General features: G+C 37.6%; 1 protein-coding gene across 2 annotated transcripts; it reads left to right on the forward strand.

The window, feature by feature from the left end:
* Positions 1-1,920: 1,920 nt before the first annotated feature.
* Positions 1,921-22,388, forward strand: LOC106085811 (alpha-tocopherol transfer protein-like). 2 transcript variants are annotated; one of them, XM_013250230.2, is made up of 3 exons: positions 1,921-2,192; positions 21,043-21,347; positions 21,420-22,388. In XM_013250230.2, exons 2-3 carry the CDS (start codon positions 21,043-21,045, stop codon positions 22,039-22,041), a joined length of 927 nt encoding a protein of 308 aa, XP_013105684.1. In that variant the 5' UTR covers positions 1,921-2,192; the 3' UTR covers positions 22,042-22,388. The 2 variants fall into 2 exon arrangements, with proteins under 2 accessions (XP_013105684.1, XP_013105685.1); XM_013250231.2 differs by lacking the exon at positions 1,921-2,192 and adding an exon at positions 20,587-20,682.
* Positions 22,389-22,594: the final 206 nt, after the last annotated feature.

Genomic DNA, 22,594 nt, shown 5'->3' on the forward strand with positions numbered 1-22,594 from the left:
TTCGAAGCAACTTAGGGTATGAAAAAAGTTAAAATAGCAGCGAAAAAAAAAAAAGAAACCTCCATGTCTATGATTTCTTTTGCAAAAAACCAGAAACATTCATAGCTGTTCACTGGTAATGGGAAAAGCAAAACATGAAAAACATAGTTTTTGAGCTTGTTTCTTCAGATCGCGCTGTGATTCAAACCATATCAGTGGTGGAAAAACGACATGATCATTGCATGTTTTCGAGGGGGGCTGCTTGAACACAAAATATCATTCGAACTCTGTTAAATGCTAACAGTGGAAACATGCATTCAGTTATGGAGTATATTCATAATTGTTTTTAATGTCTTCTTTGAGTGCTCATTTATTTGTTATCTTCCTCTTGGGGCAAGCAATCAAATACTTTACACATTAACAACCCAACTAAGGCTTTGATTAAGGGTAGACCAGCAGGCAGTTATCTAGCCCAGAGCTATGTGAGTGCCCTCCATTCCAAAATGCACAAACCGAAAACTGAAAATGACTGTGATGAGCAAACAAATCTACAACAACACTGGCTAAAATATCATTAAAAACATTGTTAATGGCAATTAAAATATAAACCTTTGCTTTTCAGAAGTTGAAAATCATCAAGAGTTTTGTTGTGACATATGCATAACGGTGACTGCTGCCGCTGCTGCTGCTGCCGCCTGGCCTCAGTGGCTGGCAAACAAAAGACTCAAGAAACGAACTTGATTTTGATGGTACATACAGTCGTTGACCATTGTTGTGGTCCGCATGCTTTGTGCTTGATAATGTGAAACAACAGCAACTCATGTACTAGCCTCTCCAACAGTAGCAACAACAACAACAACAGAAAGTGTTGCAATCACAATTACCCAGCAGTTTATTATTGTAGTTGCTTTTGCTGCTGTTGCCGATTGGAAAATGATGTTAACGCTAAGGCTGTCTAATGGCGAATCTTGTTGCATGGTTTCTTTTGGAAAAGTTTTGATTCACTCGAGCGTTGCAATTTCATCAAACTCCAACGTTACGCTTTTTTGTAATTGCAACTGTTTTCAATTCTTAATTTCAATTCAAACATCGGGTTCAGGTGAAAATATATAGAGTATCAGGCAACCAATGTCCGTTGATTCATTTATCATAGTCTGGCTACTGCACCCCATTTTAGTTTTATTTACCACCATCTACCATTACCAATTTCTTAATTTTCCTCATCTGTCTCGATTACCTTGATGTACAATACCATTTACACTCGCCACATTGCAAGACAGCGTGGCATGGCTGGGCACGCAATCGAAAAGAAATCAATTTATAATTTTCCTCAAAAACGCCGTTCTTCTGGCAGAGACGGGAAAAATCGAAAACTCTTCTTTAGCCAAAGAAATTCATGGAGTCTTACTCATATTTGCGGCGGCTTCTGCTTTCAACATAGTGTCTTAATCACAACAGCATTGAAGCATTTCTGCTTTGCCCAATGACCGATATTGCATTTATGGTGTGTGTGTGTTGTTGTTGTTTTTTACTTTTTAGTTTATTTCAAAATTTTCTTTATGCTCTACAAAAACACACTGTGTCTGGCAGTGCAACACTACAAGAAGCTTGGCAAAATCCAGCACAACTTTTTAACCATTAAGACCATTAATGTGTGTTAGTGTGGCATAGTAAATGTTGTGTGTTTTTCACTTGTAATTTTCTTTTTTTTTCGAGCGCATGTTTATTTTTCTTTTTTTTTTTTGTTTTTTCTTTCTTTTCTCATAGTTTACAGGTCTATTAAGCCAAAAGTAACTAAATTTTAGCCTCTTACTCATAGAAAAAGCGCGCTGGCTGCGTTTGCTTGCTGGTACAAGTTTACGGCGTCTGTCTTCTTTGCTGCTGTTGCCGCTGTGTTGGCCTTTTTTTTACTGGCGTGTGCTTATACCGCCGATGGAACGAACTGATCATACGATTTATATAGCAGCTAAACATGTTTCTTTGGTACACAGTTGCAGATTTTACTCTGTCCGAGACGGTCGTTCGTTTACTAAAGCACACAACAAAGCAACCGCCTTGGATTTTTGTTTTTTTGTTTACGGTTAACACTCGATTCTAATTTTGACGTGCCAAAAGTTCCTGCTACTTTGGATTATCCTTCCAAATAAAATTAAACAAAATAATCAATTTGTGGATATACTAATTAAGTTTGCCAAATACATTTAGCTTTCAAGGTAAGATATTTGGCTTGATAAAAAAAAACCTACATGGTGTTATCAAAAAAAAAAAACAAAAACAAACTATTCAGCTAACTAAAAAAAAACAAATGTGATCTTTAAAACCTGGTGCAAGTGCAATGTGAGATAAGCGCTAAGCAGCAATGAAAATAATTTAAATACAAATTATTTAACTTGCTTCACAAAAGGTTACAAAACACAAAAATATAGAAGGGCCACTCAAAAAGCGCAATAACAAATATTGCCAGAAAATAAAACTAAATGTGTGAATATATCAACAACAAAAATGTATGTATATATAAAAAAAATTGAATTTAAACGTATCCACATTGCGGTTTCTACAACTTCTTATAAGACAACGCGATTTGAATGCCTATTATGCATAGAAAAAGTCTTCAAAGATTATCCAGTATTTCAGGATAATCTTATCTCTAACAAATCCACAACACAAAAATCCTAAGATGCTTGAAAAGATGCTGATGATGTTGTTCTATATGATGGCAAAATTTTTAAATACCAATAAAAGCTGTATTTCTTACAATTCGTAAAGTTCGCCACCCAATGATGTTGGTTAAGATATCAAAATTTTTCAAATACAAACGATTCGAAACGTTTAAGAGATGACTACATGTTAGAAAGGCGCATTTGTCACGTGTCAAAAACAACATCCATCAAATCAAACAGCAGAGGTTAGCAAGTCCGCCTATGACGTGAACGCCTGGGCTCAAACCCCGGAGAGAACATGAGAAAAATTTTAGGCGGTGGTTATCCCCTACTAATGCTGGCCACCATAGCGCAGAAGTTGGCATGTCCGCCTATGAAGATGAATGCCTGGGTTCGAATCCTAGAGAGCACATCGGTGGTTATCCCCTCTTAATGCTGGCGGCATTTGTGATGTACTATGTTATGTAAAAACTTCTCTCCAAAGAGATGTAAAGGGTGATTTTTTTGAGGTTAGGATTTTCATGCATTAGTATTTGACAGATCACGTGGGATTTCAGACATGGTGTCAAAGAGAAAGATGCTCAGTATGCTTTGACATTTCATCATGAATAGACTTACTAACGAGCAACGCTTGCAAATCATTGAATTTTATTACCAAAATCAGTGTTCGGTTCGAAATGTGTTCAAATTTTGACAAATTTTGTTCAGCGATGAGGCTCATTTCTGGTTGAATGGCTACGTAAATAAGCAAAATTGCCGCATTTGGAGTGAAGAGCAACCAGAAGCCGTTCAAGAACTGCCCATGCATCCCGAAAAATGCACTGTTTGGTGTGGTTTGTACGCTGGTGGAATCATTGGACCGTATTTTTTCAAAGATGCTGTTGGACGCAACGTTACGGTGAATGAACACATTTCGAACCGAACACTGATTTTGGTAATAAAATTCAATGATTTGCAAGCGTTGCTCGTTAGTAAGTCTATTCATGATGAAATGTCAAAGCATACTGAGCATCTTTCTCTTTGACACCATGTCTGAAATCCCACGTGATCTGTCAAATACTAATGCATGAAAATCCTAACCTCAAAAAAATCACCCTATAGCACTGGGACGCCGTTCGGACTTGGCTATAACGAGGAGTTCCCTTATCATTGAGCTTAAACTTGAATCGGACAATACTCATTGATATGTGAGAAGTTAGACCCTATTCCTTAATGGAAAGATCATGAGCAAATTTGCATTTCCAATGTTGGCCACATTTGTGAGGTACTGTACCATTCGATATGGCAGCCATGTTAAAACTTCTCCACAAAGAGTTGTTGCTCTGCGGCACGTCATTCGAACTCGGTTATAAAAAGGAGGCCCCTTATCATTGACCTTAAACTTGAAACGGACAGCACTCATATTGATATATGAGAAGTTTTTCCTAATGGAATGTTCGTGGGCAAATTTGCAACCTTTAAAAACTGCGCAAAATTTTTGGCAGTACCAATACCAGGGCAAAACGGGTTAAGGATGAATAGAAAATCCCAAAAATATTTTTCAATTAAAAATTTAATTGAAAGTAAAATCGTTTTCAATTGAAATTAATTCAATTAATTTTTTAATTATATCTAAAAATTTTTTCAATCACAATCGCTATTAAAAATTTTGTAATTTGCAATTAAATAATTAATTGATTCAATCATTTTTTAATTGAATATGATTTCTTGTTCAATTGCATTCGTGATTGAAATTGATTCAATTAATTTTTTTCCAATCACAATCCTGTTTGAAAATGTTGTAATTTTCAATTAAATAATCAATTGATTCAATCATTTTTAAATCGAATCTTAAGTAAATTCATTTAAAGGCTATTTTGTCCCCTAGAATATAAAGGGAAGGAGATTTCAAAGACATATTTGTCCCACATTTCCATAAATCTATATAGCATCGGCATTAACCCGAAGGAGTAGTTCATTGGCCAAGGGCTGCCGCCTCAGTGCGCAACACCCTGCTACGACAACAAAAACAAATCTATAGGGCATCCCTACCCGACACCCGAAGTATTTTGGAGAACCCCCGCGGGGAATTTTTTTGTAGACTGGTGCCCGTGGACCTTTGCCCACACAACGCACCTCAAGTTTATGTTCCAGGAGATAAACATCTATGTAGCAAATATAGAAATCAATTCAAATTTTCAAAAAATTGCAATCATTTTGTTTATTGTATTAATTAAAAAATTAATTGACAATTTCAAAAATTTCAGTCATTCTTTCAATTGACTATGCAGTTTTTTTAATTAGGAATTTTTTTCAAATTGAAAGTTTTTTTTTTCTGTGTAGCCATAAGAAGATATAGATTCAACTTCAGTTGTTTGCTCAAATTCCCTTCTGTACATTTATGACCATGCTCTAATTAACCTAAATCACATAAAGCGCAAGAACAAAGAACACTATTTTAATTTCATAAAATACGTATGTTTTGGGTATGGTCAGCTCCATTTATATTTGCCAATATACATAATAATAACAAATTATAGCTAATTAATAGTTACGATAAGATATAATCACAAAAATTGCATCTAAAAATTGTCCCGAATTTTCAACTGAAGTCAAAAGTAAATGCTTTTGGTAACTTATAAACATTACAATGAGCAGTATGCAGTTCCCTGCTTGAAGCGGGTATTAGATTATAAATGTGTCATTTAGACCATTGAAAGGCCATGAGGTGGCCATTTCTTCTTGAAATGCCTATATGAAACAAGTAAAAGCGTGCTAAGTTCGGCCGGGCCGAATCTTATATACCCTCCACCATGGAGCGCAGTTGTCGAGTTCTTTACCCGACATCTCTTCTTAAGCAAAAAGCGATAAAAGAAAAGATTTGCTCTGCTATTAGAGCGATATAAAGATATGATCCGGTTTAGACCACTATTAAATTATATGTTGGAGACCTGTGTAGAATGTCAGCCAATTCGAGTAAGAATTGCGCGCTTTGGGGGCTCAAGAAGTAAAATAGAGAGATCGATTTATATGGGAGCTGTATCGGGCTATAAACAGATTTAGACCATAATCAACACGTATGTTGATGGTCAAGAGAGGATCCATCGTACAAAATTCCAGGCAAATCGGATAATAATTGCGACTTCTAGAGGCTCAAGAAGTCAAGATCCCAGATCGGTTTACATGGCAGCTATATCAGGTTATGAACCGATTTAAACCTTATTTGACACAGTGGTTGAAAGAAAAAATAAAAAACGTCATGCAAAATTTCAGCCAAATCAGGTAGGAATTGCGTCCTCTAGAAGCACAAGAAGTCAAGTCCCCAAATCTGTTTATATGACAGCTATATCAGTTTATGAGCCGATTTGAACCATTTTTGGCACACTTGTTGGATATCATAAAAAAACATGTCGTGCAAAATTTCATTCCAATCTGTTAAGAATTGCGCACTTTAGAGGCTTAAGAAGTCAAGACCCAAGATCGGTTTATATGGCAGCTATATCAGGTTATGGACCGATTAGGACCATACTTGGCACAGTTGTTGAATATCATAACAAAACACGTCGTGCAAAATTTCATTGTAATCGGATTAGAATTCCGCACTCTAGAGGCTTAAGAAGTCAAGACCCAAGATCGGTTTATATGGCAGCTATATCAGGTTATGGACCGATTTCAACCATACTTAGCACAGTTGTTGGATATCGTAACAAAACACGTCGTGCAAAATTTCATTCCAATCGGATAAGAATTGTGCACTCTAGAGGCTCAAGAATTCAAGACCCAAGATCGGTTTATATGGCAGCTATATCAGATTATGGGCCGATTTGAACCATACTTGGCACAGTTGTTGGATATAATAACGAAAAACGTCGTGCCAAAATTCATTCAAATCGGATAAGAATTGGGCACTCTAGAGGCTCAAGAAGTCAAGACCCAAGATCGGTTTATATGGCAGCTATATCAGATTATGAACCGATTTGAACCATACTTGGCACAGTTGTTGGACATCATAACAAAATACGTCGTGCCAAAATTCATTCAAATCGGATAAGAATTGCGCACTCTAGAGGCTCAAGAAGTCAAGACCCAAGATCGGTTTATATGGCAGCTATATCAGATTATGAACCGATTTCAACCATACTTGGCACAGTTGTTGGATATCATAACAAAACACGTCGTCCAAAATTTCATTCCAATCGGATAAGAATTGCGCACTCTAGAGGCTCAAGAAGTCAAGATCCAAGATCGGTTTATATGGCAGCTATATCAAAACATGGACCGATATGGCCCATTTACAATACCAACCGACCTACACTAATAAGAAGTATTTATGCAAAATTTCAAGCAGCTAGCTTTACTCCTTCGGAAGTTAGCGTGCTTTCGACAGACAGACGGACGGACGGACGGACGGACGGACGGACGGACGGACGGACGGACGGACGGACGGACGGACGGACGGACGGACAGACGGACGGACATGGCTAAATCGACATAAAATTTCACGACGATCAAGAATATATATACTTTATGGGGTCTCAGACGAATATTTCGAGTAGTTACAAACAGAATGACGAAATTAGTATACCCCCCATCTTATGGTGGAGGGTATAAAAATACTTATTTTGTTTGGTTGCCCCATAAATTGAGTCCCCCTTGAAATAATAAATGTTTTAATTTCAAAAATGAGTGTATTCAAATCTGGCGTCATTTTTCCATAAAAGTAGTAACAGTAGATTTAAATAATTATTTTCTTTCTGTCCCCTTTCCTCTTTTTCCTCGCCTTGCACCTGCCCTTTTTAATGGGGGAATTTTAATTTACCTAAAATTATCATTGTTTTAAGTTTTCTTAAAAATGAAACAAGCAAAATAAGAGATAAGGCATAAAACAAAAAAGCAGTGCTTGTTGACTTAACCAAGTAACCTAGCTGCCAATGAGCTCTACTCTGTTGCGGGCATTACTAAACCTGTTCGTTAAGTTAACAGCAAAAGTTTTGCAATCGATGCTGCAACACACCAATGCTGCTGTTGCCTGCTGCAACACATAAGCGACGACAAGTTGTAACCATGACTACGATGAAATATCTGTAAAGAGCACATAAAGTAAGCAAAGTAACATGTTTTTGGATAAAGTGGGACTGGGACTGCGGCTGCTAGTGGGGCAAAACCCCACAGCCCCAGTGTCTGGCAACAATGACTGCTGTTAGTTGTATGGTATGGTGAAGTGCGGTTCGGTTTAGTTAGAGCAAAAATTTAACTTATTTCTCAAAATAAAAGCAAAATTTGGTGGCTGCCATGGCAGAGAGTGAATGTTGCCCACCATGTCATTAAAGCTGTGGCTGTAACCGCATTCGTTGCCCCATTTGACTAAAACCACAACTCCCCAAAAACAGCCCAAGTGAAAATGTTTAACCTCATTGCAACAGCAACCATGACAATGATGACAAGCACCAGGCTTGGTGGGTAGAGATGTTGCAACCGACCATTTTTCATTGAGGATGCAACTTGGTTCATTCACATTCACGTGTTTGTTTTCGAGAGAACCAGTCAGTGAAAGCCATGTAGGAAGCGATGTTAGCTGTGTGTTGTCTCATGGACTGGTAGAAATATTTATCTAAAAGTGAATGGCGATCTCAGATTAGGCTTGAATTGTGAATAATCAATACGACTTTAGGCCAATTATACCATAATAAAGCTAACAAGTAAAAAGGCATTAAGTTCGACCAGGCCGAATTTTGGGTACCCACCACCTCAGGCATATATGTTTATTAAGTTAATTATTAAGATTAATATTATTAACCAAATTTCGACAAAATCCTGTGAAAATGCACCATTTTAGCAGCTATATCGAAATATGGTCCGATCTAGGCCAAAATCAGCAAGGATGTCGAAGATCCAACGAAACTCCCTGTTCCAATATTAAGCGAAATCGTGTAATAAATGGGCAACAAATGGATTCAAGACAGTAGATCGCAACATCTGCGTTTAAAATATATGTTCGGATCAGCACAATATACGGAAAGGATGTATAGAGGTCATATACAACTCACCGTACTTAATTTCTGGAATAACAGGTCATAAATAAATGGCAGCCATTACCCTTACCAGCCAATTTGTCTGAGGGCGCTAAAGCCCATTGTGCTAGAGGGTGCTTAGCCTACCCCCAGAGGCCTATCTACGCTTATGATGGCAGCTATAGCCGAACCGAACCATTCCACGCACGGAAAATAAAAATTACCTATCACAACCCACTGTGCAAAATTTCAGCGAAATATGACTATAAATGCGGCTTCTGTGGGCCATAAGCCTTATATCGGCAGCCCGCATATATATAACAGCTATATCCAATCATAGACCGATCTGAATCAAATCTGGCCAGGATATTGAGAGGCTCAACAAAACTAACTGGGTCAATGTTCAGCGAAGTCGGACTATAAAGACGGATTCTATGTACCTTGGACCTTAAAACGGGAGATCGGCATATATGGCAGCCATATCCAAATGACGGCCGATCTGAACCATATTCAGAGCAAATGTCGAGGGTCTTTTAGCAACTTACTGTGCCAATATTCAGTGAAATTGGATAATAAATACGGCTTCTATAGTCCTAAAATCGGGAGGTCGATATGTATGGGATGACATCGAGGTTCTATGGGCCTTAACGCATAAATCGGGAGAACGGTCTATATGGGAGCTATATCAAGATATTGTCCGACATAGCCCATATTCTAGCTTAACATGCCTATGGTTAAAATAATTATCTGTGCCAAGTTGTAACCGAATATGTTCAATTGACAGTAGCGTGGTTAACAAAGCTACAGAATATAACGGATACAAGCACATCGTGTATAAGAAAAAAACTTCTTTTAAGAATATTTTTCAAAATACCATGCCATTCCTAAAATCCTTCATTGAAGAACGATTTGATATAAGAAACAAACGTATACAAGAAATATTTTTAAAGGAACGAAGCTGAAAACTCCACTGCAAAAAATGTTCTATTAGAACATTCTAATCCGGTATAAATGTGTCCGGACATATGGTTTGACAATAACTCCATTGAAAAACACATATGCAGACCAAAAATAATTGCCATGTGGATGTACGCAGAGGTGGAACTTTCACACATTTGTACATTACTTCGAGCTCTGCTGGCTTACGTTGTGTACTTAGATATATGGACACTATTCATATAAGTAAAACAATTAAAAAGGCGTTTAGTTCGGCCGGGCTGAACTTTGGATACCCAACGCCTCGGGTATACATGTAAACCACCTTTCTTCAAAATCCGATAAAAATACATACCTTATGCCCATAGCATCGAAATATGTTCCGATTTGGACCAAATACTAATAAGTACAAGTCATTGTTCAATTGTGTATAACAAAATATTGGTAAGCATAAACCAATGCAAACCTTATACGACACGGATATCGAAAAGCCAAGCATAAGTCACTGTGTCAAATTTCAGTGAAATCGAATTATAAATGCGCCTTTTATGGGGCCAAGACTTTAAATCGAGATATCGGTATATATGGCAGCTATATCCAAATCTAGACCGATTTGGGCTTAGCTGCAGACAAATGTCGAAGAGTCTAACATAACTCACTGTCCCAAATTTCGGCGAAATCAGACAATAAATGCGCCTTTTTTGGGCCCAAGACTTTAAATCGAGAGATCGGTCAATATGGCAGCTATATTCAAATCTGGACCGATCTGGGCCAAATTGAAGAAGGATATCGAAGAGACTAACAAAACTCACTGTCCCAGATTTCGGCAAAATCGGATAATAAATGTGGCTTTTATGGGCCTAAGACCCTAAATCGGCGGATGAGTCTATATGGGGGCTATATCAAGATATAGTCCGATACGATCTTATATCTGTGTGAATCTGTATAAGAAACAAGTTTCTTTTATGCAATAATTCTGGTAGGAAAAAACGCATATATATCTTATATCCGTTGTCTACTGTATATTCATCTTATCATAGGTCCCATAAAGGGCTCCGTTTCGTTTGTTACATCTGCAATTATTGCCCTAAGACCACATAAAAAATTTAAAATATGTCTGTTCGTTCGACAGCATAGTGGGTTTGCGAAAGAGGTATTGATCTTTTTAGCGGGAGATACAACCCACAATGGCATCCTGTTTCCAACGAAGGAGAGAATGTTCCATTTAATGGAAGCGCAAAATATGGGGGTGTTTTGCCTGACAGGAAACTGAACTTGAAATCCAACATTTTGGAAAGGCAGCTCTTGCCCTATACACCTGCAAGAAAGCCATTAGCAAAAGTTAGATATTGACACGGCGTGTCATGCACTGGTTGTATACTGCAGTTTTCAGACCTATAATGCAATATGGTAGTCTGGTGGACAGCGCTTGAAAAGTCCACCTACTGTTCAACACTCTGCCGGAACCAAAAGATGGCTTGGTTGTGCATCACAGCCGCACTAGACGTCACCATCTGATGCACTCATTTCACTGCCGTGAAGCTAAGGGAGCTTTCTCTTTGGTCATGTCTCGGCTACAGACATTGTGTTATCTCTCATACAGTGCTTGGAGTTCGAGGCAATGTGCATTACACATTGCCTTAGCAGTGTGCATTACACATTGCCTGAGCAGTGTGCATTACAACATTGTCTGATCCCCTTTTTGATATAAAGTACTGTACCACTAATAAAATTCACCCCTCTAGCGACATCGATACTAAGTTTTCAGTGATGAGAAGTGGGTGTTGTGACCACTCCAAAATTATGTGGCCCAATCTAGACTTGAAGAGGTCTACAGCTTCGGTTTTGCTATCTAGGACAGTTTTTTTAATATTTTTATTACTTGCATCAAATGACTCCAAGTTTTTTTTAAGTACATGCGAAGTTCAAGCTCTAAATGGATTCGTATAGGCAGAATATCAGAACGCGATCCAAGGTGAAGGGCGTTGTCATAACGCACGTTCTAGGCCCAAAACATACCAGCACAATATTTAAAACTTCTGGTCTTTTTCCGCCTTCCAATTGTTAACGAACAAAACCAATTAGCCTGTTGTATGAGAGCTTTGCCCCATTTTCATTATTTGGAAAACAATGAATAAACATTAAAAACAAATCGAAACCTAGTTAAAGCATGTGGTGTTTTACACCTTTTCACACATAATTAAAAAGGGCCATAACAACACAATGGATTTTTTGTTTAACTCCCAAACTTTATAAGCCATTAACAGACACCCAGACAATGGAAAAAATCACCATTAAAATTTAAGTTTAACAAGGTGAAGAAGGAGGGTGATATCACAAACCAGAATGAAAGCATTACAGTTTTAGCCCAATTGTATTTATTACAGAAGGAAGTTACACAAACAAGAGTAAGGGTATTCCTCTAACCCTCACTTCTTCCAAAATGTTTTAGGCAAATATTTTCATGTGCAATTACCAAACTTTTTTACAAGGTTATGTTGCAGAAAAAATAATGCCAAAACCCCAGACTGAAAAAGAAACCGCAAAAAATATAATTTTTATATCCCACAGAGCCATGAGTTTAACAACAATTTGACACAATAATTTAGGTAAATATTTATCAAGCTACGCAACAGATTTCAATTATTATCATCACTTTTTAATCTCTTGTAGTTTTTTGGTTGTTCGTTCTTTCTTTGGGGTTTTTAATGTTTTTTTATAGCGACCCTGCCTCCCCTACAGGGTGGGTAGATTAGCTGCCGCAACACTTCCAAAGACAACTTCGCAGAGGAGAGATAATTCAATTTTGACAAGCTCTTTGAACTTGACTGTTTTTTGCAGCATTAACATCTTTCACATCAAACTGCCATGATTGTTGTCTGTCAGTCAGCCAGTCAGTGCACATTGTTGCTGTCTGACAAGCAGTCTGTCAGCCAGTTTTGTTGGTAGGCTCAAAGAAATCTAAAAAAAACAGCTAAAACGAAAAATTAAAATTGAAATGAATAAAAAAGCAAAGCTGAATGCCGCCACTTTTGTTGACAGCTTGAAGCTGGGCTAGGACAGGGCGCTATTTCACGTGCACCCTCTGCGCTAATTATCATATCCAAAACGTGTGTGATACATCGTAGCGTGGTTGTTGCCAAAAATGACCCTCAATAAAAAAAAGGGGGGGGGGGGGGGGGGGGGGGGGTTTTGGTAGTTCAAAACTTGTTGGGGCACACTCCTTAAGATATGTGATCGAACGTCGCACATGAATGTCAAAAGGTGTTTGAGCTGTTGAATGAGTGTCCATTATTACGGTAAATTAGTAAATTATATGTTGCCAAAACTGCTTGAATAGATTCACAACAAAAAGGTCAATTAAATGCTTTAATTAAATGTTAAATGGCATTTATATAACGACAGACAAAAGGCAAGCTATTGATCAGAGCTTTGTGTAGCTTATTGTAGGTGTATTGAATATTACTGCAGCTCAAAAGAGCCAAAGAGCTTTTATGTCCTTCATGCGAAAGAAATGATAATAAGTAAAAACGCATTAAGTTCGTCTGGGGCGAACTTTGGATACCCTACACCTCAGCTATATATATTAACCTCATTTCGACGAAATCCTGTGAAAATGCAACATTTATGAACCCGAAGCAGCAGCATTTTCATATCGAAATATGGTCCTATTTGTACCAAACTCGGCACGGAAGTCGAGTGGTTAAATGCAGCTCCCTGTTCCAAAATTCAACGAATTCGTGTTATAAATGGGTCTAATGTAGATTCAAGGCAATCTTAATCGATCAGCACAATATTCGGAAAGGATATATAGGTATCTTATACAACTCACCATAATAAATTTCAGCCATTGATATATGGCACACCCATATATACGTTGCGCAGGCGGCAAAGGGCCTAACACATTCCACAGTGCCAAATTTCAGCGAAATCCAAATACGGCTTCTGTGGGCCATAGATCTTATATCGGTAGACCGGTATATCCCAATATTGACCGACCTAATCCATATCTAAGATAACTTTTATGTGCCTTGGACCATAAATGGGGAAATCGGTCAATATGGAAGATATACCAAGATAATGCCAGGTATAGCCCATCTTCGAACTTAACCTGCATACGGTTAAAAGAATTATCTGTGCCAAGTTTCAGCTCAATATCTTAATTTCACTATAGCGAGGCGGACGGACAGGCATGACTAGATCGTTTTAGAATTTTACGACGATCAAGAATATATATGCATTGTAAGGTGGGAAATGGATATTTCGATATGTTGGGCAACTCGTGTACGGATGTGGTTTTTGAGTTTCTCCATAATGAAATGGCAGAGTTTCCTGAACACTTATCACTTTCAAAGATGATGTTTGGACATAAATATCAACTAGTGCTCCCACCTCAAAAAACTTATACTCATAAAAGTTAACCCTTAATAACCGTTAGAGAACATGACCACTTCCTGTGGTGTTCATTGAGAATTTTTATACCTTTGGCCTACTGTGGTATTGAGTATTTCAGTTTAATGCATTCACCAATAAAAAAATTTGATGCATAGCCAATATTCAGCGATTAAAACAACTGGAGGCCACCGTGGCGCAGAGGTACGTTTGTCTGCCTACGACGCCGAACGCCTGGGTTCAAATCCCGGTGTATACATCAGAAAATTTTTCAGCGATGGTTATTCCCTTACTTATGCTGGCAACATTTGTGACGTATTGTGCCATGTTAAAACTTTTCTACTAACTGGTGTCGCTATGCGGCTCGCATTCGGATTCGGCAAAAAAAATGAGGTCCCTTAAACTTTAATCGGACTGTACTCATTAATATTACTCTTTGGGGAAAAGTTTTTACATGGCATAGTACCTCGCCAGCTGCTGCTGCATTAGGAGATGATAACCACCAATAAAATTTTTGTTTCTAATATTCTCACCAGGATTCGAACCCAGGCGTTCAGCATGATAGGCGGCCATGGTAACCTCTGTGCAACAAGGCTTCCAAGATAATCTGTCGGTATTTTGGCCCATTCCCGTTCAATGGCTTTCTTTTGCGCATCCATGCTGGCATAGTTTTAAATCCTAACCTTGCTCACCAAAATGGCTTAAATAGAAGAGTCCATCGCGTTGACAGCCACTCTATCATTCTCCACTCTACCATTCTTGGTTTACACGTGCTTTATGTTATGGGTTCGAGTTTTGTTGGTACGTCCAAGGTCTACGACCGAAATATTTGAGCGCCCAAGGCTCTAAAACAGCAAAATTTTTTCTTGATAATAAGTTACATTTAGTTTGACGACAGGCTTGATGGAAGCGTATTAACATTGAAGGGGCTATCGAAGGTCACAGCTGCCCATACCTGCCCTTGATGGGAAATTCCTTCGGGTGAGCGTTCGTAGGCTCAAACTTGCGTATGTGCGCTCGGTCAAATAAACGCCATCATTTTGAACACGATGTTCGGAAATTCACCAAGTTTGTTAAAACAAAGCAAAACCTTTGCTCTTTCGAGTCTAACTTTTTTTTGTTTTAGTGCAAAATCGTGTGTCTTTCGGAACTTGTAAGACTTTACCTAGAGCTTGTTTTTCAATATATATTGCACCTTTCATGTGTTATATTCAGATTTTAAACCATTTTATTGAGACTACGGCATTGAGAATTCGCCGAACCATTTCAGGTAATTTTGGCATTTTGTTTTTGGTTTTTTTTAACCATCACCGTGACGTTTGGCAACGCTACTAGTATCACTTTAACGATATATGGTGCGATTAACAAACATTTTGTTCACTTTGAGGTGTATGTGCTCAGAAAAGATACCTAGATTTCAGGACAAATAATTTTTAATGCTTTCTTTAATACTGGTACCCAGAATGTGTGCTTATGAATGCACCACAGTATTATTTAGCAAACTTGCAAAGCTTTACCTTGAATATGTTTCTCAATTTATGTTGCCTCCCTTCAGATCTTAAACTATTTCATAGCCACTACGACTTGCTTTTTGAGAATTCAAGCCTTTATTCGCCAAACTATTTCAGGTGTTGCAGTTTTTTGGACCATTATCATAATTTTTGGTAATGGTGCCAGTATCATAACAACAATTTATGGTGAGATACGAAAAACATTTGGTTCGCTTTTAGGTGTTTGAGTTCGCCAACAATAAACTCAGAAGTAAAAGATTTTGGTGGCTTGTGAACACCAAAATATACCTAACATATAAATAAAACCGTTGTGAATTTGGTAACACCATGGGTCAGCTACGCTTTACCCTAGTATAAAAGTGGTAAGCTGCAAGCTTAACAGATAAGAGATGTTGTAACATCAAATGGTGTGGATACAGTTGTTTCTGCCCTGCCTTTGCTTTGCCTTTCCTTACTACTAAATTTCCCATGAACGGGGGATACTTCTCTCATATCAATGAGTGCAGTCTGATTACAGTTTAAGCTCAATGATAAGGGGCCTTCTTTTTTATGCCGTGTCCGAACGGCATGCCCCATATCGACACCACTTGGTAGAAAAGTTTTAACATGACAGGATACCTCACAAATATAGCCATCATTAGTAAGAGGATAACCACCACTGAAAATGTTTTTGATGTTCACGCCGGGATTTGAACCTAGTCGTTAGGCGAACATGCCATGCACCTGGTAGCCTCCATTTGCATTTCCTTACTTGTTTTAAAACTCAATATAATAGGAAAGCAAAGGAAGTTATTTTGCAAATATTTTTATTTTAAAGTTGACATCTGTCCTACGAGTACAAAGTATAAAGTGTAGCTTTAAATAAAAACTTTTCTCCTAAGTGAGTCTGTCTAACAGACTACCACTCTCCACGCTGTAACCTTTGCCACATTATAGATTTAACGTTTCAAAAACATTGAACACAGTAAAAAAATGTTCTCAAACATTTTTGAAGATTCTTTGGTATTCGAAATCATGATAGTTTTCCTTGAAATGTGCATAGTGCCCTTCTAGTATTTCTGGTTTGCTTTGAATAGCCATTAACTTTAATCTCTTCTATCATTTCTGTAGCTAGCTGGTGTGTAGCTTTCTGGTGGTTTTTGTGGCTCTTGGCCAAAACTAAGATTAAGGAAATCTCGCTATCATGGCCAAAATATAAACTTTTTTACTTGCCAGCATCATTTACACAAAGCGGAAGAAGTGATGAAAAATGTGAGCAGTAAAAAAATACAACGCAGCGTAAACATAATTTGAATCCAAAATCATAACTTGTACTCTGCAGGGTTGACTGGCTAAATGGCTCTATGTCAGTGTGTTGTCTGACAGGTCTGCCTTTGTGATGCCATTAAAATAAGCTAGTCAGCGCCCTTTTATACATCTTCTCCTCCCCCGCCAATATTAACAACGTGAAAAATAAAGAAACACATTATGGATGATGCGAGAAAAAACTGAATGAACCGCTGTTTTTAAATGAAGCCACCATCCCTACAGGGGATACTGTAATGAAACAATGCAAAAAAACCAAAGCTTTTAACCCGGTTATTAGATTAAATATGCATAGGTTTTTGAAATGAGAAAATTAGTTGCTTGATTTTGTTCGAGGCACACATTTTATGTCATCATTTGATAACAAGTGATTTATGGATTTAATCCTCCTAATATAAAGCAACAGCGTATAACGGCATTGAATCAAGGGCTTTCCCAACTGATTGGGACAGATTGACAAAGTGATTATTAGTCATAGAAACGTGAGGTGTTATTAAATTAAGTAGTGCATAAACGTCCACTCACCCCACTCGAAGGGTGGATATGTGTGAGTTTGAATCACAAACATAGAGAGCCCCCAACACAATAACTCACAAAAGATTGAAATAACAAAATCGTTATTGGTTTTTAATAGCTTGCAGATATGGGAATTCAAATTGATGACTTATTTTGTTATTTCAAATAAATAAAAAACCAATATCTCAATCCGTGATATGAATTAGTATTCATTATATTCCCATATTCTCTACAAATGCATTATAAAACCTTGACATTGGCAATTTGTCAATGCAGAAGACAAGTTCGTGTTGTAACTTTTCTTCTGCATAAATATTTTTAATTCATGCAAATTGTTTTTATTTAATGGCAAAGAAATTGAAATTGATTTTTAAAGACTAGGGCCCATCTGTGTTTTAAATATGGAACAGGTTCCCCGCTCTGACAATTGCCATTCATAAAATTGCCATTAAAAACTCATATAAACAAAATTTGAATTGCGAGATATTTTTAAACCATAATACGAATTGCAAGGCATACCTACTCGTATGGCCGCTGTCATAAAGAATTATTTCACTCGCCCATGACAGGCTTGTACCAGTAAATGGCAAATAACACTGTGATGCAATGAAATGCATATATTCTTGATCCTATTCTTTCGAAACCATCAAAAACGTTTGTTCTGAGCTCTAGATACCTATTTTGAGCTCCTTATACCCGATGATATTGAAATGTTAGTAAGGGTGATACAGTTTTGCTGACACGAAGTATTACCAAATTCACACTGGTATACCTGACAAACAGAAATGGCAGCTACATGATCTAAGTTTTATTGACAGCTGATTGTATTGTTTACAAGCCTAGAAAAGCATTTGCATTTGGGTTTATTTTATAGGAAAATTATTTGTGATGGAGTCCATGCGTAATATTGTGATTGCGTTATATTTGGATGGAAAATCGCAACCGGCTATTGTTGGCGAAATCAAACACTTCAAAGTGCTCAAAATGTTTGTGTATCGCATCATAAATCGTTATAGTGATGATTGAGGGATTGCCAAACGCCATGGCGATGGTCAAAAAAAACTTCAATACCAAATGAAATGGTTCGGCGAACCTCCACGCCGAAGTGGCAATAAAATGGTTAAAGATCAGAAAATATCCCGTGATAGGGTGCAACGTATATTGAAGAACGAGTTCAAGGTAAAGACTTACCTTAGGTTTCAAAGATCATGTGCCTATCTTACATCAAAGGCTAAAATGTTGGAGACATTGCTGCGCTTACACGAACGTAATGCATTTCCGAACTAATTTTTAGCGAGAAAAATTTCCCAATGGATCAATTCCTAAACTCCAAAAAATTATCGTGCTTTCTTAACCCAGCACACGTATAAGAATTTGAGCTTGCAAACAGCCACCCAAAGTAATTATTCATCTTATGTGACGGTATGGGCAGCAATGACCGCAGATGGCCGCTTTTTAAACGTAAATCCGACTTATTACCAGGAATCATTTAGAAGATGCTTTGGAGTTGTGGGCACGCAAACATTACGACCGTAAACCATAGATGTACCGCCAAGGTTCGGCACTACATTAAGCACGTGTCAAACAAGAATGACTAAAAAATCATATTCCGCAGTTCATTTCGTACACACAGTACACTCAAAGAAAAAAAAAGCAAAAAAATTTCATAATTATTTAAACTTCATCTTATCTTTCAATATAACAGGCATACAACGTACAGTTTTTTGCAATTTGCTAATTTTTGAACGTCTTAAATTTGCATTTTTTTTAATATATTTCAAATGCCTCAATTGTTGTTGAGAAGTTAATAAATGTTGTAAGAATTCATTCAAAAGTTTTAAAGTTTTAATTTAATATCAGCAGGCAGTGTTTGCAGATATTAGCAGACAAATGTCTATGGGTGTAGCTGTCCAATTCCCAAAATTCCAATCCAATGGAATGCGCTTTTACCGCTGTCACTGAGCGACAGCGACAAATATACCTTCGCGGGATCGCATCCATTTTGGAGCCATCATTGAAGACTGCGGTCTCTAAGACTACATCCGCTTCAGAATCATACTTTCGTGGCAGCGAATCCTTGGTATATTATCTCGAACCGATCTTGGGGCCAGGTACTCTGAGACATTTTTAAGTCTAATTTCAGGCTTAGTATCCAGAATGTGGACGATCACGATCAATTTATTCAAAGATTAAAGTGAAAATCAGACATAAGAACTCGATTTTAACGAAAAATCAGCAGTTTAAGTTAAGAGGAACACTGTTGTCTGTATTTTATCACAAGGAATCATTTTAACTAAGAGGACCCATTAAAACTCCTTTCCAATTAAGACAATTGATCTTGGCCTCATAATAGTTTTGTTATTGGATTAAATTTTAACTTACTTCGAAATAAGTGTTTTAATGTCATACGTTTTATTCATACGTTTTATTCAAGCAATCTGTCTGATTTTACTAATTTTTCCATGTACATTCAATTAAAGAACAGGGGATACTCCTCTCATTTTCTCATTTTATACTGAGATTCATATTTTTTAGGTCAGGGTAAGTTGGGTAATAGCGGCAGTGCGTTACTGACTCAATTAAACTATGCAGAGTCTATTGTGATACCTCATTGAAGACAAACCAAAGCCTCTGGTGGAACTAAATACCACACCGATAATCCGAGTTTATTTCAACTTTTTTTACAATGATAAGGAGCCTTTTTATTGCCTCGTACGAACGGTGTGCCGCATAGCGTCAACACTTGGTGGAGAATTATTAACATGGCATGATACCTCACGAATGTAGCCAACATTTGTAGGGAAAAAAACGACGCTAAAAACTTTTCTGATGTTCACACCGACGTTCTGATGAACCCAGACATTCGGCGTCATAGGCGTACATGCTAATCTCTGCGCCAGGCCATTAATAACACAGTCCACACACACTGGCCCTAAAAGCCTACGCATGGCTTGGCCTACCTTTACAATTTAGCAATAGCCTTTTATTGGGTGGCATGCATAAATAATTACCAACCAATTCTTGCATCTTGCAAGTAATGCATTCACTACTTGCTAAAAACTTGGTTTGGTTTTGCTGGTAACTGATTGCCTGTAATTGAATGGCAATTTTATCCAATTAGAAACCATGCCATAGGCCAGTTAAGTAGATGCCTATTTAAATACGCTTTTGTAAGAGTTACGAGTAGTCTTTTTTTTGCAACTTTGAATACAAAAGCTAAAAAACAGCACACAATAGTTAAATATTATGTAAATCGGGAACAAAGGCCAAATGAAAATAGGTTTTTTTCTTCACAGAATTTAATCGAATAAATTAGAGCAACAATGTAACATTTCTATGATTATCCAGCAGGAGATTAATTGAAAAATATCTGGAATTTAATAGCTTTGGAAGGTATAATTGAGAAGTTCATAAATGCCACAGCGATATGGTTAAATTGACAGTTTGAAGTGTTAAAACAATTTACAAAACCAGTGTTTAAACGTCATTTTAATCGACGAATGTAAACTCCCATGAAATAATGAGAAAACTCAAGCAAGTAATTACGCAGACCAGCAAAGATAAGTCATCATAAGGCATTGTTTAGCAACAAAGATGGGAAACATTTGTATTGTCAAACAATCCCTAATGTCAAATATTTAAAATTACGTTTACTGCTTAAACGTTTATAATCACTTCAAATAACTTAGAAAACATGAAAAACCAATGCTTCAATGTTAATTAAATCTAATTTTCTATGCGCATCACTTTCAGATGGAATTCGTGCACCCAACACCTGAACAACGCGTCACCATACGCGAGGAATTGCGTGAACCCGAAAATGTCGAAGAAGTGGAGCGCGATCTCAAGAAAATCCGTGAATGGCTCGACACCCAGCCCCATTTGCCCAAGGATATGGACGATGTGCGTTTGACTAACTTTTTCCGTGGCTGCAAATTCAGCATGGAAAAGGTGAAAAAGAAGTTGGATATGTACTACACCATGCGTAATGCCATACCTGAATTCTTCAGCGAACGTGACATTGCTCGCCCCGAATTGGACATTGTTTTGGATTATGCGTAAGTTATGCTAATGAGTTGTTTAAAAGAAACATGCAGTTCATCGTTGCACATTTTTGTCATCCAATTTAGCCAAATTACCACCTTGCCCGGTTTGACACCCAATGGTCGTCGTATTACTTTCATTCGTGGCATTGACTGTGATTTCCAATCCAGCCAAGTGAACGATGCCATGAAGGTGTCCCTTATGCTGGGAGATGTCCGTTTGGCCGAAGAATGTGTCGGTATTGCTGGTGATATTTTCATTTTGGATGCTGCCGTGGCCACCGCCACTCATTTTGCCAAATTCTCGCCTACCGCCATTAAAAAGTTTTTGATCTGTGTCCAGGAAGCCTATCCAGTCAAGGTTAAGGAAGTGCATGTCTTCAACACCTCCCCATTGGTCGACACCATCTTCAAGTTTGTCAAGCCATTCGTTAAGGAGAAGTTGATTGGCCGTGTCACCTTCCACAAGGACTTGGAGAGTCTCTACAAAAGTGTGCCCAGAGATCTCTTGCCAAATGAGTATGGCGGCAAAGCCGGTAGCATTGATGATTATATCAAAAAATGGAAGACTACATTGGGCAACTACACCGAATGGTTCAAAGAACAAGAAGCAAAGAAAGCCAATGAGTCCCTACGTCCCGGTTCACCCAAGACCTGTGACGATCTCTTTGGTATGGAGGGTTCCTTCAGGCAATTGAACATCGATTAGGCCAACCAAATGACAGGATTGTGTTAAAGACGTCGCAGCATTGATGGCCTAAGGACTTGTCGCCATAGCTTCTGCGTCTGGTGGTTATTTTTACACTCACTCATATGACACTTAGCATGAATCGATGGTTTTCATCATTTCAGTGCCCCTTAGCTGCATGTCATTTGAGCTCTGTTATCTTACGTATTATAGCTTAATTGTGTGTTTAGGTTTTTTTTTTTTTTGTATTAACATTATTTTTTAATTGAATCCCTTTACCTTGTTGTTCAATTCTCATTCTTTTATACATAGACATATTCAAATTTCATTTATACCATCATTCTTTTTTTTATAATTAAAATAAAAGAAATATACCAAATACATACATATCAACAAAAATTATGTATATATGAATTGTTTTAATTTACCATTAATACAAAGCCTTGTTAGGTCAAGAGCTAATTACTTATAGGTTAATGAACATGCAGGTCCTTTAGATGTATTAACCCCTTCTAATAGCCAGTGTTAGCTAATTGTTTATGGAATTTAATTTAAAACACTTTAAAGGTTGCTC

The sequence above is a fragment of the Stomoxys calcitrans genome, chromosome 2, assembly GCF_963082655.1.
Source record: "Stomoxys calcitrans chromosome 2, idStoCalc2.1, whole genome shotgun sequence".
Classification (NCBI taxonomy): domain Eukaryota; kingdom Metazoa; phylum Arthropoda; class Insecta; order Diptera; family Muscidae; genus Stomoxys; species Stomoxys calcitrans.

What these genes read in the sequence shown, in the direction of transcription:
- LOC106085811 (XM_013250230.2), top strand. Translation starts at nt 21,043, where the DNA reads ATGGAATTCGTGCACCCAACACCTGAACAACGCGTCACCATACGCGAG. An exon ending in GACATTGTTTTGGATTATGC is followed by an intron (nt 21,348 to 21,419) that starts GTAAGTTATGCT and finishes CATCCAATTTAG; the next exon opens with CCAAATTACCACCTTGCCCG.